We start from the raw sequence: 20,474 nt of genomic DNA on the forward strand, positions 1-20,474 counted from the left end.
AAATTTAAATATGTAATAATTAATCTATTTATTTCTAAAGTTAATCTATTTATTTCAAAAGTTAAGTGATGTCAATTAAATGTTTTATTTTTCGTTTACATTGTGAACGTTCATTATCCTTTTCTTGTAGATACAGCAATTATAATTAATCTAAATTCAATGCTAATTCTAGTGAAAATTATTATTTATCGCTAGTATTGGGATTAAGATGTCTTACTTTTATTTGTTTTATAGAATAATTTACTCAAAAGGAAGAGAATTATTTAGATAATAATTGATTTAGAAGCAAATTCTATTCTCCTTTAGAGTCTAAACTTTAGATAAATGTTTGTAAACATGTCTGTAAAGGCTTAATTTCATACTTAAAAAGACAGATTTTTATTCTATATAAATGTTTCTTTTTTATTTTGTTCCGTTATTATCATTATAAAAAAATAGTCAAATTTAGGCCATTACCATTATCATCTGAGTCAAATCCTTGAATTGAATTTAAAAACACAGTGGGATAGACTACGATAGGTCACTTTCATTATTAGCTTACCTTCACTGTATTTATAACCTGTGTTCATTATAGTTCTAAATAGAAATTGTTTTAATAGAAATTAATATTATAGTAAATAAAATATAATTTTTTAAATGTGTTGAATACGTTTAAGGTAGGTTGGAATTTAAAATATAAATAAATAAGTAATCATACAATTGCTCTAAAATTAACAATTATATTTTTAAAATTTTACCTAACATTATTTCAACTTTATTAAGTTATAACGCCACTTTAACGAAAATATTCTAGAGAATATTTTTTTTAAATATATGAATTTATTAGGCTAATTAAAATAAAATCAGTTGAATATGATGAACAGTGTAATGATACACGAATCTCCCGTTATTTTTTAAATTCGAATAATCATAAGTGAAAATATTTTTAATAGAAGATTACTCATACACTTTTAAGTAAAGGACTATTCCAATGATGTAGTCTTATTGTTGAAAAATTTCGAAAGTTGTGAGGGAATTTTAAATAATCACATTCAAATGTCACGATACAGCATTTTGGAAATTGGAGAACCATTTATAATTAGCTATATAACAACAATATAAGTTCGAAACATTATTATTAGGTAACTGAATTTAAGCTATCTACGTGATGTTTCATCACTATTTTTGGTAATAAAAAAAAACCTGGTTTACTTTTAGATCCATGTTTTAGATAAAATTTGAATGTGCCTAACCACTCAATTCGACTGTTACATCTTCATAATAGGCGATACAGACATACATATTATATATATACGGGTATATATACATAGTTATATTCTATGTATATAACTATGTATGTATGTATCAATACTTGTAAGAAACAATTGAAAGGAAGGAATATCCAGTTAACTATATATATATAGTTAACTGGATATTCCTTTCTTTCAATTGTTTCTTACAAGTATTGTTGATGTTAAACTTGGAAAATTTATATTAAAATGTTGTCCGTTTTATAAGAAGCTAGCTAAACTTATACGAATAGCTTTAAATCCAAGCACAATTTGTGTTTTATAAAATATCCACAAAATATCTAAATATGTAAATTAACTAATCTTGCATATTTAAGTAATAGCATTTATTTAAATTAACCTTTTATTAAAAAAATTATGATATATCTTTGAGATTCAGTGTTATATAATTCTTTTTCAATTGAAATTAAGGTTTATGTGGTAATTGTCCTGCTCATGCTCTTGTGATTTTTTTTTTTACGATTTTACCTGTTATTATTGGGATTTTTGGTAATTGACTGAGTTCCTCTTTGTATAAATATTTAATAATTTTCAATTTTACAAATTTTTATATAATGCATTTTACACGGATACATACAGTTCTAAGGAGTTGGCGTACTGATTTGATTATTCTGATTGTACTTTTACTTTCTTGGCAATTATATATAACAAAGGGAAATAAAGTATGGCAATCGGTCAAAAAAATGACTCCCCCCGGATTTTTACATTTTTGGACTCTGGGGACCTTGAAACGTCCAAAAAGACGAAAAAGTTGATTTTTTCCGCTTTATGTATGGATGTTAGTGAGTATTTGAGGAGATTTTGTTTACCTAATTTGAAGCTTTAGTAACTTCTGTGCGTGTTGTCGAAAATTTATGAAATTTTGTAGGAATATTTGTTTATTAGAGGCATTGATGCTATTAAATTTTATGGTTAAAGGTCAAGAGATGGGGAGATAGATGGAGTCGTGTGTATGGTCGAACTTAATGAAGATTTTACTCGTTAGTAGCAGGGACAAGTGAGAAAACACCTTTTTCGTAGTCTTTTTAAGAATTTTCTTAAATTTTGTAAATTAAAAAAAATTGTCTCGGAAATTTTTCATCAAATATCATTAGTAGCATTTAGAATTCTGATAGTAATAGAATCTTCATTATTAGCAATGGAATTTTTTACAAAACTCATTCTCAAAATTAAGCTTTTTGCCACTTTATAATAATTAATAACAAAAAGTTTTTAAATAAAATTTTATAACACAAATAATTTTAAATCTTTTTAAACAGCTAGAATGACTCTTACTTTAATGACTCTAATTAATATCTATAAATATAATTTCTTTAAACGCATGCCTTATGATAACAGTTTTTGAAGCATTAATGTTAAAAAATCTCTAAGATACAATAATATTGTTTCTTAAATATAATTTCTAATATATATTTTCATATTTTTCGTAGAAAGTATTTTCATTTGTATTGAATGTGGAACGGTGTGTGAATGATACCCGAATCTTCTCATTTAAAAAATAAATAAATAATAAGTAATTTAAATGCGAAGAAATTATTCAAAAATTTTTTCAAATTAGAATAATAATGACTAAAAGTAAATAAATATGTTTATAAATGGATATAGCATTGCATAGTTGCACGCTATCTGAAAATAAATTTCATTCAATTGACCAATTCGGCAATATAGGTTAATTAATCTTGCCGTAAAGTGGATCAATGTAGATTTTATATATTTTTTGTAACATATATATATATAATTTAAACAGCCCAACAATCCATATGATGTTCATATTCATAGCTAATAAGATATTTATTAGACAATCTACATGAATAACTTTATACAATTTATAGACCCTATTTAAGTTTATAATCATGTCAAAAATATTTACTCGCAAATTATGTACGGTATAAGTTTTATTTAAACTTACATTATTAAGCGTAACTGACTGGAATTTCTTTATAAACATCTTTATAGCTATTCGTACAAATTATTATGTGTAATAGTAACTTATTTAGGGTATAATTTATTTACAGCGTGGATCACGTGTCAATTAACCACTGTAAAAAACTAAATTTCTGCTTTATTACCTACAAAATTTATTTTAAAAAATTATTTAAAATGAAACCCTTGTTTAATGTACAAATTACTTTTTTAAATATTCGTGTATTTAATAAACAATATTTATTGCGTTCGATAATTATTATTTATTATACAAAATTCATTAAATACTTATATTAAATACATGATTTTAAAAAAAAATGTAGAAAATACAGCAAATTTATTACGTTTAATACATTAAAAACTGAATCGACCTACATTCTTTAAATTTGTAATTCTGAAAGAAATGTTCAGCTGTAACAAACAAGAAAATAGGGCGCAAATCTAAAAAAGAAGAAAAAACGTTACTTGGTCAGGGTTAGGTCACTCTTCTGTATTATCAAATATACACGAGTATTTTTTTTTAAAATATTAGTTGTAAATAGCTCAAATAGCAAAAATTTCATTTAGAAATACAAAATATAAACGATACACAAAATTAAATATTTATTTTACTAAATATGTTAATTGCAAATTTTAAGAATTGATTGATCAATTTTTATTTGTATTGAGTAATGCTATTTTATTATGTAAGTTTTGAAATGATATTTCTTGAATAATCTAAAGTTGTGTTTTTTTATTATTTAGGTTAAATTAATTTAATCTATATATATATATATATATATGCGTAAAACAGAATGTCTGTTGCTGTCTGTATTCCTAAGTTTCTAAACTCTTTGACCCCCATCTGCACCAAATTTTTCCTAGTTACTCTGTTGGAATCCTGCAGAAAATATAGACTACCATAAAACCTGGACCCCTCGATTTTATTCCTCTATTAATTCCTAAACTCTGACCGATATGCACCAAATTCTTCATAATTACTATTCTCTCTAGAGCGTTGTGTGAAATATTTGTTACCATAAATCCTGGAAACCCACTCCTGCTGATTTCATCTTGATATTTTCTGATAAATAACAATGGTAGGGTAAAATAACCAAACTTTTAGTATGGTTTTTAATTTAATATTTGTTTAATTGTTTAATTAATTTAATATTGAGGGCATGGATGGGTTTTATAAGAAATTTTAAATGCTAACAACGAGTAAATTGTCTATAAGTCCTACCCACGACTCCCATTATCTCCCCACCCCATCGACCTTTAACCAACAAAATGTAATAGCATCAATTCCCCTAATAAACATATCTATCTGCAAAACTTCAGAAATTTTTGACAAAACGCTCAGAAGTTATTAAGCTATAATGACAAAATTAAATTAACATGGATTGGGATTACATTAATCGAATGAAGCAATGCATGGGCCAATTGCCAAGGAAAAGTGTCTTCGGGAGGACTTTTTACGGAAATTGCTCCCTATTCGGTGTTAATACATAAAGAAAACCCGGGATATTCCACGTAAACAGCCAATTACCAGAGTTCAATGGTTTTATCCACTAGGCTACTGATGAGTACGAATCCAATCTGATTAATACAAAAATCTCATTTGGAGATTTTAAATGTAAATCAATCTTTATTTTAGCAATAAGCTCGAAAATGATACTACAAAAAATTATTTGAAACTTTAAAATAACTAATAACTATTTGGAGAATTTTTCTTCCGAATTTAAGTAATTTTTATACAATTTTTATTGTTTTAGATTTTAAATTACGATGGAAGAAGTTTCCGAAATAGCTGAGTTTTATAAAGGAAGATCAATTTTTGTTACGGGAGGATCAGGTTTTATGGGAAAGGTATATTTGCAATAAAGACAAATACTGAACAGAATCGACATATTTTAATTAAATTTATGAAAAATAATTCATCTTTATAATATTTTACTAGGTTCTTATTGAGAAGTTGGTGAGATCATGCAACGATTTGAAAAAAATCTATTTGCTCTTCAGAGCGAAAAAGAACATGCAACCAGAAGAAAGATTAGATGCAATGTTGAAATCTAAGGTTAATATTTTCAATTATTATTTTAATTTTTAAGCATTTGTCAAATCATTTCTTACACTTTTTTTGAATATAGTAAAACTAGAGCTGAAACAGTAAAAGTTATAAAATTCCTTTGAGTTTAGCTTGAAATCATGTAATGTGTTTCAGAAAAATTTTTAAAAGTCGATATTTTATATACAATTAAAAATGATTGTAATTGCTAAAAAATGGAATTATCAAAGTTATCGCTAATTGTTTTCATGTAACATGTTCTTATTTGCCAAAGAATATAATTAAATCCCTGATAATGGAGTCATTTCATTATCTGTTTGCTAACTAAATAGTGTCAACCTATGCAGTCAATATTTCATTTTTCATTCTTCAATAACTTCAAGATAAACTTTCTGGAAGGTAGAAGAGCGTGATCCAGATTTTCTGACGAATGCATAGTCTCTTTCATGCGTTCACCTAAGCTGTGTCAGTAACTGATGATACATATTTCATCTATAAATGTACTAATTGAATAAAACACAAACAAGGAAAAACGAATACAAAATAATAATCATTAACTGAATAAAATGCAAATGTAGTAATTTTAAACTCTTGAATATAGAAGATAATAATTTTCTAATAAGTTAATCATGTATAATTAACAATACTATGTCTTGTTTATAAAATCGTACTGCCTGCTGTCTTACCAGCTTAGAGGTATGAAGAAGTACATGTCAGGAGTTGAAATTTGGCACAGAGTATTAGGTGCCCAAATCATGCACGCATAAAAAAACCAGACTTGTAGGTTGTTAGGGGACCGAGAACCGAAACACAATAAAATACAAAATGGCGACACTCTCTACAAACAGGCAGTAGTGCGAGATTTGCACATGCGTTGCTCGTTGGTAAGTTGGAAATACGAATATTGTGAAATCGAATTTTGACAAACACGTGCGTTGGAAAGTTCGAAAAACGAATGTTGCTAAATCGAATTTTGACAAACGAATCTTTGAAAAATACCCATTTACCTGTCCCGTATTATTCCCCACATACTTCTGGTCGCCACATGCTAACCTTTACCGATTGACATCTCCTTTCATCATCGGAACTTTTTGAAACCAGATGGCGCGTCGTTATAATTTTATATTAAAACTAACTTCAGAAATAGAATTATTTTTTCTTTTTTACATTTATTATAATATATATTTCGTTTGTGCAAAATAAAAAAATAATTGCGTACGATACAATAGCCACCATTATTTTTTTGAAAAACGGGAAATTTTCGCATTGACAAAAATTCAACCTGGGGCGTCATACAACGGAGAGAAATTTCAACATTCGATAGGTTAATTTCAATGAAAATGCGTCGTGGAAGACCTCGTGGCTGTGGCTGTGGCTGGCGAAGTTTGAATGATCACACTCAGCGATACCAAAGATGAATGGAGAATGAGAACGATACCCGCCGTGAGTGTCCGAGACGTAGTCTTGTCCCAAATACGGCCTTGCCGTTTTAGTTGTAATCAATCTCTTATTATAAGAGAATGAAGAACTGTTTTTAAAGGTTTACAAAAACGGTTTATATCTTGTAATATATAAATTCTTTTATAGAATTCTATTTCATTTAAAGAAAAGCTACTAGGCTTTTGAACAGATTTAGAAAACTCTATATATAGACGGTCGGATGACCGAGGCGAGTAAGACATCAGCATGTCGGCGCTATAGGTGCTCCGGGAGATCCAGGAGATCGATTAATTAATTAATTAGTTATAATTATTAATTACCGGGATCAAGAAGGTCTTTAAACAGTCTTTTTCGGACATGTCGGGTCCCGTCCCTCACCACCCAACTACTCCAATATGAGTCTAGAAAAACCCCCTTTAATACCCGTATGGTACAAAGCATGAAAAAAGAAAAAAGGAGATAAAAACAATATAGGCCTATATCTATAGATAAATTTTAATTTTTGTAAGAAAAGTGAGTATTTGAAATTTAAGCAATCCTAATATTTTGATATTCTAACAAAATGAATAACTGCTAAAATATATAAGCAAATTAACTAATGAAAATCAAATTTTTTCTTTTATTTTCATTAAAAATCTATTATATTACATCTGTTTCAAAAATCAGATTCAGATGGAAGTGTTACATCTAAACAAATTTACTATAAAGTTGTTCAAAATTTATAACAAAACTAATCAAAACAAATAATTAAAATTTTTCTAAAATTTTCATCGTAGCCATATTACACTTCTAAGAACTGGCTCCTACGTTATGCACTTTAGGAACACGCTTAGGGTGAGAAAATTTTGGAGGCTTTAAAACATAAGACATGCCTGACATTTTATAACCGTTATGTATACTTTTGACGAGAGGCAATATGCTCTCATCTTTTTCGAACTTAAATGTCAGATTGGTTTCAGTTACGCCCTGTTAATGTCATGTTTATATGATGACAGATTTATATGATGCCTACAGTTACAAATTTAAATAACCTAGAATTGCTTTTGCATTTCTGAATTTGCGACCAGCTTGTTACCACAGATCCATACCTTACCATAAATCATAAAGATGGATGGATAGTTGTAATAAGGCAGCGCAATAAACAGGTGAACTGCCAAAGGGAAAGTGCCTCCCGGGAGGACTTTTATAAGAAACTCCCTATTTAGGTGTTAAATTAATTTTACTAGTTTAAATTTTATAAAATCATGAAAATACTGAATTTATAATTTCTGTTTGATTTAAAAACTTAATTTATATATTTTTTTATTAAAGCGTAAACCGAAATTACAATAAATAAAAACGCAAACTAAATACAGTATTAATACTTATTTATGAGATGTTTTATTGTCTTCTTATAGGTTTTCGATCGCATGAAAGAAGAAAGACCAAATTATCGAGAGAAATTGCATATTATTAGTGGAGATTTATCTGAACCGCTATTAGGAATCAGTGAAACTGATTTAGATTTACTTTCTTCTGAAGTTAGTATTGTATATCATGTAGCGGCAACTGTAAGATTTGACGAAGCATTAAAGTATGATAAATTATTTCTATAATTAATTAAATTTAACTTATGAATTAAATATATATATATATATATTTTACTTAAAAGAATTGCTGTGGAACAAAATTTGCTTGGTACGAAGAGAATAATTGAAGTTTGCAAAAGACTGCGACATCTCAAGGTAAAATATATACATGAACATTTCATATTTTTATAGATAATATGTGATAATTAATTTTACTTTCTTTTAAAAAAACATCAGAGTTTAGTGCACGTTTCGACAGCTTATTGTAATTGTAACCGTAGTGAACCTGATGAGATTATATACCCATCTAAAGTGGATCCTGAAGAACTTATCCGAACCGTTCAGTAAGCATTAAAGAAAACTTTTCTGTACAATTAATAACTATATAATGACAATATTTTTACACGTACAGATGGATGGATACTGATTTAGTGGATACCATAACTCCAAAATTAATAGATGATTTCCCTAATACGTATTCTTTTACAAAAAATCTTGCTGAAAAACTATATCTTAAAGAAACAGATTTACCAGTTAGCATATTTCGTCCAACCATCGTCTCACCATCATGGAAGGAACCATATTGCGTAAGTAATTTTCTATATTTCATCCCATTCATATCATGTTTTTTAATGTGAAATACTAGATTTTGGGTCTCCTGAATCCCGAAATCTATTTCGAATCAAGAATTATTAGGGCTCTGAGAGAGAATATATTTGGGCATGGTTTCAGCAATTACTCATTACTAGAAATTCCTTCCTTTTCTTTTCTTTCGAAGACACAATGTAGTGACGTAAACTTAAACACTGGGCGAATTTTTCATCCTTTTTATTCGGTTGGTCTCTTAGGTGATGATAGAACTAGAAATTCCTTTTTATATTTCATTTGTGTCATTAATATTTTTGAATTTAAAAGAACGTAATGCCTATTTAGAAAATATTTTTTACATTACGACATATATAATATAATAATAACTATATATATATATATATATATATTATTATTATTATATTAGTATAATACTGTATAGTATTACATATATATAATATTATACTATACAGTCAAATATTATTAAACAGAGCACTTGCTTCAGTCGAAAATTAAATGTATGCAAATATATCGATATACCGTACATCCATACCGTAGATTGATGTACTGTACAACACCGATTGGCGCTGTTGCACATTTATACAGTATAAACTATACATGCACGGGATGTACAGTACAGTATATCGATAGAAAGTCCTATGCTTTATGAAGAAAGGAAGAGAGCTGGAGGAAATTTAAGGAAGAATAGAAATCAGAATTTACAATATCTATTGTTTTGTAGGATAGTTTTTATGGATCTAACTTGTAAACTTATTAAAGTAACAATGAAGTTATTTAGCAAAATTTAATAAACAATGATCTTATGTCAAATTTTAAAAATTTCTAGATTCATCTTGTATAGATAAAATTGCATATTGAAATATGAGAAAAAATTTTACTTGAAACGGATTTTAGTTTAACAATAATTAATAAATGATAATAAATAATACATATGAATATTGAATAACATGATAAAGTGTTAAAAGTAATTCTTCATGAAATAAAAAATAATGTCTTAATTTTGCCAATAGCCAACGTTTATACACATTATTAACTAACTTATGCATATACCCGGAAAGAACTATATTAAATTTGTTTATCAGAAGTCTTTTCTGGGCAAAAATCATTGATCAATTGCGCGTAGCTCCGAAAGTAATTTGAAAACCCGCGGAAACAAACCATGTTGACTGTAGGAAGAGGAGAAAAGACCGCTCCAAAAACGAGCTGTACAATAGACACAGTCACTAAATGTCACGAATGGTAAACTTTGAAGTTAGAAATGATTGAAATTCTCATCTTGGCACCTCGTAGAAGCGGTCACTTACATCGCTTATACCTGAAACTGGCCTTAATTAAATATACAAAATATATTTATTAAAATTAAAGTAATGATAATTTAAAAGAGCCTTTCTAAATTATTTACTTTTGATTAATAATTTAAATAAACATTGCAATTTTTTTCTTCACTTAGCTTATTCCTTGCGCGATATATGGTCTAAGTGCGTATTTAATTTAAAAGATTATAAATTTATTCTAATTTTATAATAAATATTTTCATTCTCGACTTAAAATTTTATGTCTTTATGAAACACATTTATCCTTTTAATATCAGAAAAATATTCATACTTAGCACTGCAATTTTTTTAAAAGCTACGAGAAAATATTATTATTAAAACGAAAATAAGGCTTAAAATAACTTGCAGTTAAATAAGGGTTATTAAAATATAATAATATTCTTTAGTTGTAATGTAGTACAGTTAATAATAAATAGTTATTTACAGTTAGTAATATCTGGTAATATTCTAATAATTTCCTTTATAGTTCTTGTGAAAGAAATTAATAATATATGAAATAATATGAAATTGTATTATACAAGGTTTATTTAACTATCATAAAGTTAAAAAGAAGCAAGCAATTCTAACTTATCACATAAAGGCCTTAAAGCATTTACTTGTGAAAATAAAACATTTTATATGTTACGTTAGTTATCATCAATATTAATTTACTTGCAATTTTCAGGGATGGATCGATAGTTTTAATGGACCAACAGGAGTCACGGTAGCAGTAAGTATTTTAACTTGCTTAATTCAAAATAATTTTGTATGATTAACTCTATCGTTAATTTATATTTAGGCAATGAAAGGTATAGTTCGAAGCATGGTGGTTCATACAAGCAAACTTACTGATTTGATTCCTGTAGATTTATGCATTAACATGATGATTGCTATTCCATGGTACACAGTTACTCATAAGTGCGTCAAACTTCTATTTATTTGTTATTTTTACTCTATTTTTAATATTCATTTGTTTTAATTCATTTTTATTTTTATTTTATAGACCTAAAGATCTTCAGATTTATCAATGCGCTTCAAGTACTATAAATAAAATAACTTGGGGTGACATGTTTGGTCTTTTAAATAGACCTACTTATTTATATCCATCTGCTGAAATATTTCGATATCCAGGAGGAAGTTTTAAGACAAGCCAAACAGCACATAACATCGCTGTTGTGTTTGATCATTATATTCCTGCAGCACTTACTGATGCATTACTTTACCTTTCAGGAAAAAAACCCAGGTAAATTTTAAATAAATTTATATCAAAATTTAAATTTATTTAAAATTGATTAAACTCTTAAACATTTTAAAATCTATAGTAGATATAAAACTAAATTAGCTTTAATAAAGATATTTAAATTTAAAGGGTCTAAAAATTTTCTAAGCTAAAAACACAAGTTTACACTTCTGACAAAATAGTTCCTCGACGACGAAAATACACCCCTCTAACCACTTTTCTTATTGGAGTCTGGCATTTTCATTTTTCCTATCATCTAAAAAATCAAGTCTTTCTTATAAATATTCTCCTGTAATATTTTCCTTCTCTCTTTACACGCTTTGGGCAATCAGAGCGCTGTTTATTACGTTCATTCTATTTAGCATTGATAGGGTCTCTGTAAGGTTTCATATATCTGTCGTAGGCAAATTGAAAAATTCGGCTCATTAAAGAGCCTGGCGAATTAAAAAAAATTCTTGTATTTGCTATTTAGCTTGCCATTTTTAGGCGTTTTACAATTAGCCCACACAACTTTAGGCAATTAAGAAAGTGAACTTCAGTTTGTTCAGTTAGCTTGATCGATTCTTCGCTTATTGCAATGAGACTCCTTTGCAGCAGACTTATTGAAACAGTGCCAGCATAACGTCTCTTCGCATATGATTGTCATGTCTTTTAAACTCCAGTTAAAAGCATGGATTCGCTCATCGAGTTACTTTCTTTTGAAAACGTGCGGCGGGGAGAGAAACATTGCAACAATGCGTGTCAATGAACAATGTCTTGCATAAAGCAGATACGTGCTCAGCAAATAATTAGTTTAATTCACCACACTACACCTTTATTTATATTTGTATATATTATCTTGTTCTTCCTTTTTTCCGTTATTGATGCTTTGAATTTTTAAACAAATGTATTCTTTTAATGGAACGCCAATGTTCCGTTTTCGAAAGTTAAGCCTGAGGATGGCCTATTGAGTAGGTCGAAGACGTTAGTTCTTTCAATAAAACTATCTCAGCAACAAATAAAGGTGTAGTGTGGTGAATTGAACAATGTCTTGATTGTGTTTGCTAATCAGCGTGTAACATTTGCAGCTGCTTTTTTTTGAGTTAACATAAAGTTAAGTTTAAATAATTCAATCACATTCAATTATATATGTGTTAGTATTTAGATTGACTCAGAAATAGATATGGGGACTACATCTGTTGAAAAGAAAATATGCAGGACAATAATACTGCACATGTCTCTAAAGAAGAAATATGTTTTATTAAGTTGAAATTTAATGAAAAATTAAAACTATAGTAGTAAGAATTACAATTTAAAAAATCTTGAACGACTTCAACTGTAAATGAAGCGGTTTGTGAAGTTTTATATTCAAGAAATCCTGACAAGAAAAGTAACAAGTAGTGTGGACTAATTAGGAAATATGATACAATGGAGGTCGGCGAAATAAGAGTTTTGAGTAAAAAAAGAAAAAGCATTGAGAATCCTGCTGTGGTAATTCTTCCTATTGAGGAATATCTTGATAGATTATTTCAGTATCACCGCTCCACAAGTCTTGACGGTCGTGATAAAATATTATTTGCTCTGAAAAATAAATTTTACATCTATGGAGTTGTTTGTACAGCTATGTAAAATGTACAATTCGAAGGAGTCTCATCAACAAAAACACATCTTCGTAAGATTACGAAGGATTTCAATCTTTGGGGTTAAGTTGATTTCATTTATTTTCAATTTACTCGATTCATTCATACTACAAATTGTTAAAGAATTATCAAGACCACAAAAAAAATTTGTGTTCTTCGCCCTTTGTGCAGTCGAAATCGCGCTTGAATTTTGCTTGCCTTATATTTTGCTGAGCGACAACGGAAGGGAGTTCACGGATAATATAATTGAGGAAACTTTTAGCTATGTGCTCTAAATGCAAAATAGTACAGGAAGACTTCAACGTTCACAATTTCAGGGGAACGTAGAGCGATGCACCCAGGATGTTGAAAACATGTTACGTGCATGGATGGATGATACTGGTAGTACAGACTTGGTAATCGGCTGTCGTTTCGTCCAAAAACAAAAAATCTTCTATTAGCATCGAGTTATAGGCAGAAGCACACAGCACTATTTGAATCAGGATCAAAATTAGAATTTGGATGAACAAATATTTCACCAGAAATTTTAAAGCTCTTGATGTTGAAGTAGATTTGGAGCAACTTAAGGAAAGCGGCTTAGAACGAGCTGTTGAGGAAGTAAACAAAAATTAGGAAGAAAATTTTGAAAAAGAGTCTTGTTCTGTTTGTCCAGAGCATTGGAAGGTCCTCTAAAGATATTAGTGGCGTTTATGTTTTCAGAAGACAAAAAAATGTTGGAGAGGAACGTCAACAATTACAGAGCAGCAAAAATGATTGAAATTATTACAAAAAAAAAGCAACTAAACCTTATTGAAGTTACAGACTTTATTTTATTGAATGTTACAAAGGTTGACCGAGGGCCATCAAACTGCCAAAAGGAAACAAAAAAAATTATTGACGCAAAAATAATATCAAATTGAAACAAAGATGGCACAATTAAGAATAGATCCGGTAAAAGTGACTTCCAGACGTTTGGTACGCAAATTCTTGAAGAAAAGATAGAAAATATGTATCTTTAGTAAAGCTGTGACAAAAGAATTAAAGTTCGGGGAACGGAATTTGCCAATTGTAAGTGTACAGTGTCAAAAAAAAAAAAAAAAATGTTAAATAAAAAAGTGCTGTGTGAGAATGAAAACCAACTGTGTATATCAAAATGTCACAACAATTCATCGTGTGTAAATAAATAAATTAAAAGTTTGTGCCCCAAATTAAAATTGTAAATCAATATTTTTAATTTCTCGTAATTATCCCATTTTGTTTCAACAATTAGCTTTGAACAAAATACAATATTAATATACTGTACGATAATTGGGAGAAGTGACAATCCGATCATTTATTATAAATTAAAATCTCAATGCCAACTACAAAACGAATATTAATATACATTATATGATATACCAGTTCATATTGTGATAAATACAAAAAATAAAAAAAAAAAAACATTTCTAAGTAACAATGAAACAACGCTGACGTGCAGCTTAGCGTTCATTTCTCTATATCTCAAATATTGTATTTACACCCGAATGAGCAGGTTCGATTCGTTATTTCCGAAATCCCCTCTATCAGGGTTCGTAATATCGACGGTCAACAGTATGTATAAGTATGCAATTCAATTTCCTATTTCATGTAACTATTGAAATAACAAAAGATAAGTTATAAATTGAGCTTACATTAATGCCTGTTTTAAATGTTTTGTTAGTTTTAGTAAAAACTAATATATTCATGTATATATGTTTAATATAAATAATCTATTAAAAGGTAGTCATTTAGTTCATCATGAGATTATTTTTATCATTAATTACATTCATTCTTTTAATTACTTCTTTGCAAAATTGTTTTTAGAAATTTTTCACTTAAATTTAATTAAAAATATATACATAAAAATTTCTAATAATTCTATTTTACAGAATGGTGTCAGTGTATAAAAAAGTGGATAAAGCACTGATCGTCTTTAATCATTTCTCAACTAATGAATGGCATTTCAAATCTAAAAATCAGTTTCAGATCTGGGATGTGATGTCAGATGTAGACAAGAAGGTAGATATATATTAAAATATAATTCTAAAAATTAAAACAAAATTGTAATATAAACTCAAAATATTTTTAGCTCTTTAATTTTGATGTAAGATCAGTGATTTGGCCTTTATATTTTGAAAACTTCATTTTGGGCGTGAGAAAATATATGTTGAAAGAAGATCATTCTACTCTTCCAAAAGCAAGAGAAACATTTAGAAAGTAAGTCTCTCGATCGAATTCTTAAAAATGAATTGATAATATAAATATTTTTAATAAAATATATTTATTTTTTTCAGAACATATTTGAGAAATTTTGCTGTAAAGACTGCTTTAGTTGCAGCTGCAAGTCATTATATTCTTAGCAGTTTTTTCTCCATTTCAGCCTTTGATTATCTATGGTGATGAATGGAAATTTTACACATCAAAATTAAATAATTCTGTCTCATATTCTTTAAAACTTATCTAATAATGTCATTGAGAACAGTGAGCAATTTTGCGATTTGAATTTGTTCTTAAAGTATTAATATGTAAAAAAGTTGTATTAGTTTATACTATAAGAAATTTAAACGATAGTTATTTGTGAGTAAATAAATTTCAATACTTGTTATTAATTAATGAAAAATAATTATTTCATTAAATCGTTATGCATGTAAATTTGTTGAAATATGTTTATAGCAATTAAAATCATATATATATATATATATATATATATGATTATATATATATTGTTTAAATTTCTATTAAGTTTATAAGATAAAAAGACTTGAATATATTGTTAATACAACTAATTAATTTTAAATAATAATAAAATATTTTAAATTAAACTATGAAATGTGTCTATTTTTGTAAACAAAGTACTGTATTGAAAAACTAAATTTTTGTTGAGTAAACATTTAAGACTAAACAAAAAAGAAATTAAATAATTGGAAAAACTTTTTTAAAAAACAGTCTATAAAACTTATTATTAAGAACCGAGAAAATTAAGCTATAAATATAAATTCTTTTAATTCCTCAAAGGTAAAACTGCTATCATCGCACAGATCGAATTTTGTTAATCTATCTTTTCAGTCTGGATAGAAGGTCTAGCTATTAATAGGCCTTCTATTTTGAACTTAGGATTGTCATGTGGTTATCCAAAAGGGAGAATATACGGAAGATACACTTTAATGTTTTGACTTTTGAAAATAAGGTTCTCTCTGCATTTTACAAAACATTCAAGAATTACTATCAAAATTAAGTAATTCTGAAAAAATACAATAAACAGCTCTTTTTTTAATATGAGATTAATTTTTTTAAATATTATTTTATATTACAAACTTATTCAAATGCATCCACAATCTTATATATAAGTTTCTGATTCGTTTTGCTAACCATCTCATCTCTTCTCATAATATGACTTAACCATCTAAGTGTTAGTTTATCATTATATCATCATCATTATACTATAGATTACTTTGAAATTGATTAGAGAGTTAAACAATCTCTGATGTAGTAGCCAAATTAGTCACCTAAACATTCTCATCTCAACTATCTGTTTCTTCCTAATCTGTGCTTTAATTTTTAGGCTCATCACTATTGGTGTTTCGATGATTCGTGCCTGAACAACAGGCTGGCCACGTGCAGTTTTCGTGGTTTTACTCGTGTATAACACTTAAATAAAAACCAGTTTCCCCATAGAAAGTCTTTTTACTAATAAAGAAATATTTCGCATATTTCATTTTAAAAATGGGCATTTTAAAATACTAGCTCAGTCAGTCATACCAGCTCTCAACAGGCGAGCTGAATTTCATTCAACTTCTCATCGAGAATTGTCCAACATTATGCAAAAAATTGTGATATACCAGATTATGACAATAGGGTCGAGATTAACTGTATAACTTACCATTCTCTAACGAATTCGTGTCTGAGACAGAGTATAGTTGTAATGAAATGAAAGGCCGTTATAATAATATATAGGCATATTGAATAAGTCATTCAAAATGGATATTTTTATTTAGTACGCTGACTCATTTTAACCGCCTCTGCCATCCGGTCATTTTTTCAGCAAATCTTGTTATCAGGCAACTTCCCCCCCAAAAAATTTTCTGATTAATTTCCCAGCCAAAATGAAAATTAATCAAGATTATTTCTTCAAAAATAACGAATTTATTTAGGGTAAATGACGGTGAGATGGTGAACACGTCTAATCACTGTATAAACTAAAATGTAGCACCTCGTATTAATAAATTGTGGTGTTCAAATGTTTCTGTTTCTGACTTGTAGAACGAAAATCTTAAATGAAGATTAGCGGAACACTTTGTTCCGCTAATCTTCATTTAAGATTTTCGAGGCTAATAAGCTCGGGTAAAACGTTCTACAAGTCAGAAACAGAAACATTTGATTTTTACTTATTTTTACAGTAATTTCCCGTAAACAGCAAGTATGGCTTTCACAACTACCACAATTTATTAATACGAGGTGCTACATTTTAGTTTATACAGTGATTAGACGTGTTAACCATCTCACCGTCATTTACCCTAAATAAATTCGTTTTTTTGTATACAATATAGAAGCTTCAATAATGAGTGTAACTTGTAATCAGTGAAAAATAACAGAGTAGACTCTGGTAGAGGGCTTATCTATATACTGTTCATCAACTAATCCACACCTTTAACCCTTTACCGTTTACTGTGTAGGGATCTAAATTTCGAAACCTGTCCAAGAAATTCGAAATAGATAGAGTCAACTATATATATATTCATCGCTGTAGTTAGGAAAATGTATTAAGTAATTTTATTAACTTCCTGTAATTACATTGCAAAATGTAATTACTTTTGTATAAAGAAAATGATGACTTTAATTTTTATTAAGAACATTTTAATTGGACAGATTGTTTAAAAATAAATTGTAAAATTCCAGATACTTTCAAAATTGCGAAAAAACACGAGTTTTCCCGATTATTATGATATATGTGTAGAAGTAAATCAAATAAATACACCTCCATCTTTTAATACAAAAATTTTTTTTATAGACTTTAAAAGAAAAAACAATATATATAATGCAGTTATTTTTTAAACTTTAAATGACAAATATCCTGTTTTATATTTAATTTCAATTTTGGGCACTGTTTTAAAAGATAACAATTAAAATGTTAAAATTAATTCATTTTCTCTCCGTTATTTTAAACTTCACCGAGTAAACGTTACCACAATATTCTAATGGCAATGATAAATAGCTAATAACTATATTATTATATTCATTTATCATTATCATCATTCTCAGTATTACCATTTTTTTTTTTTACAGCAAAATATATGAAAATTTAAAAAGAGACTTTTTGACAGATGTACTACCATTATTTAATATTTGATTATTATTATTATTATTTTCTCTATAAAAACGTAAATAAAAAATTATTTTAAATGTCTTTTCTATTAAAGAAAATTTTATTGTATTTTTACCATTTTATTTTGACAAAACACAAAAATAAGTAAATAAATATACAGTAGAGAGTCGTTAATCCGAATCAATTGGGGACTGGAGTTGTTCGGATTAGTGATTTGTTCGGATAACCGATTATGAACGAAAAAATATATTAATCTGTCCGATATTCAAATTTTTCTCCGTTGCGTGTCGCTTCGTGTTGAATTTTCGTCGATTTTAAGCCTAACGAAAATTTTTATAATAATAGTCGAGGCTATTGTATCGTTAAAAATTATTTCTTTATTTTGTACAAACAAAATAAATATATTGAAGAATATAAAAACATGAAAATTATACTTTAGAAGTAAGTCTAGTATCAAAAACGTTAGATTCAGCACGACACAGTCCGACTGAAAATCGTTCGGATAACCGGCGATTCGGATTACCGGGATTCGGATTAACGACTCTCTACTGTATTTCTAATAAATTAAAATTATTTATGAATGAATAAACTTTCAATTAATATCTTTATTATATATATAATAAAATATCATATTTATGATATATATATATATATACATAAACTCTTTATAAATAATTAAACAACATGAAAATTTTATCACAATAAAGTTAAAAAACCCATTAATCAAGCTTTATTAAACAATAATTTAGTTGTAATAAAAAGTAAAATTGACTTTCGTCACATCCTTAATTATTACAATTAAATAAGCGGAAATGTTTTTCAAAATCATGTAATCATGTTTACCTTTTAATGAAAAAGTTCTAAAAATTCATACACTAATTCATATCAAATCTTTTCTTGTTAGTTATTGCCACAATCCTGATCATTCTCCTTTAGCTAACTTCTTTGATCATATTTACACGACAGTGAAAATTAAAGTTGAGTTTCGTTACCATTTGTAATTTTGTGAATCTGATGAACTAACGTTGTCTAACGTATACATTGTTGTTTCAACAATGAACTAACTTAAATTAGGCATTATTCATAGGCTATAGACCCCGTATCTTGCAAGCTAAAGCTTGCAAGAAAAAGTGTACTGTACGTAGCTTAAGAAAAGTTTCATGTATCGTATGAAACAGGTAAACGTTTCGAGTTTACTGCTTATAAAGGTCGATGGATGCAGTCAACCCATACCTCTTTCATATAATTATTTGCGTTTTGACTTGCATTGCATAATACATTTAATACTTAAAAGTAATATTAAATTATTTAAAGATTAACAAATGATTTAAATACAAGTTTTTATTACAAAATGAAATAAATAACATCTCTATACCATACATGGCGAATCTTTTTGAGTCCATTTGCCATATAACAAGCATTAAAAGTGTTTATGCGTGCCGAAATTTTAGATTTCGAATAACGATATTTAAGTAAATGAAACGAATATGCTTTAATTAGAGTAAATGTAAAGAAGCCGATTGAAAAAAAAAGATCAGGTAATAAACCGAAATCGTATGTGTTCTGTGACAGATCATGTCTTCCGACCTGCCACTTTGGTCACGAGTGCCATAGATTCACCACTCCTGCTCTATTTCCCAATGTCTTTAGACAGACGGCCGATGGCCGAGAGCTCAAGGAGGATCCCTTACCCACCTGACCCCTCTGAGGGGTCCAGGATATAATCAGGACAGGTAAAAATCCACAGGAATTTTTCGGACTCATAATGAGCTTGCCAAAAAGATGTCCACTTAGAGAGGAAAGAGTTAAAAAAGAAAAATGTCTTTCGACGATTTTTTGATTGCAAAACTGTCATTTGAATTTCCTTGTTGGATAATAGCGGAAATAGTATATATTTATCATTTTTCATGAGTGAAGAGGTATTCAACGTAACGTGCTCCATTTTTACTTAACTCGAAATGGACGAAATGCAAAAAGTGTCAAAAATTGCTGAGTTTTATAAAGAAAAGCATATTTTTATCACCGGGGGAACTGGATTTCTTGGCAAAGTAAGTAATAAATCTACAATTGTATAAATTCCTAACTTAATATTTTATATAAAATTTT

At 28.1% G+C, this 20,474-nt stretch overlaps 1 protein-coding gene across 1 annotated transcript in view; it reads left to right on the plus strand.

The window, feature by feature from the left end:
* The first annotated feature begins 4,979 nt into the window (after positions 1-4,979).
* The window catches only part of LOC136977941 (fatty acyl-CoA reductase 1-like), a 32,083-nt gene continuing 16,588 nt past the window's right edge, over positions 4,980-20,474 (plus strand). The window contains exons 1-12 of the mRNA XM_067273556.1: positions 4,980-5,060; positions 5,152-5,268; positions 8,097-8,272; positions 8,351-8,423; positions 8,505-8,611; positions 8,680-8,854; positions 10,875-10,919; positions 10,989-11,107; positions 11,193-11,432; positions 14,935-15,064; positions 15,135-15,262; positions 15,340-15,385. Coding sequence (XP_067129657.1) covers positions 4,980-5,060; positions 5,152-5,268; positions 8,097-8,272; positions 8,351-8,423; positions 8,505-8,611; positions 8,680-8,854; positions 10,875-10,919; positions 10,989-11,107; positions 11,193-11,432; positions 14,935-15,064; positions 15,135-15,262; positions 15,340-15,385 — 1,437 coding nt within the window. The remainder of the gene's footprint in view (positions 5,061-5,151; positions 5,269-8,096; positions 8,273-8,350; positions 8,424-8,504; positions 8,612-8,679; positions 8,855-10,874; positions 10,920-10,988; positions 11,108-11,192; positions 11,433-14,934; positions 15,065-15,134; positions 15,263-15,339; positions 15,386-20,474) is intronic.

Source organism: Centruroides vittatus, unplaced genomic scaffold, assembly GCF_030686945.1.
Source record: "Centruroides vittatus isolate TY-2023 unplaced genomic scaffold, ASM3068694v2 contig_484, whole genome shotgun sequence".
Taxonomy (NCBI): Eukaryota; Metazoa; Arthropoda; class Arachnida; order Scorpiones; family Buthidae; genus Centruroides; species Centruroides vittatus.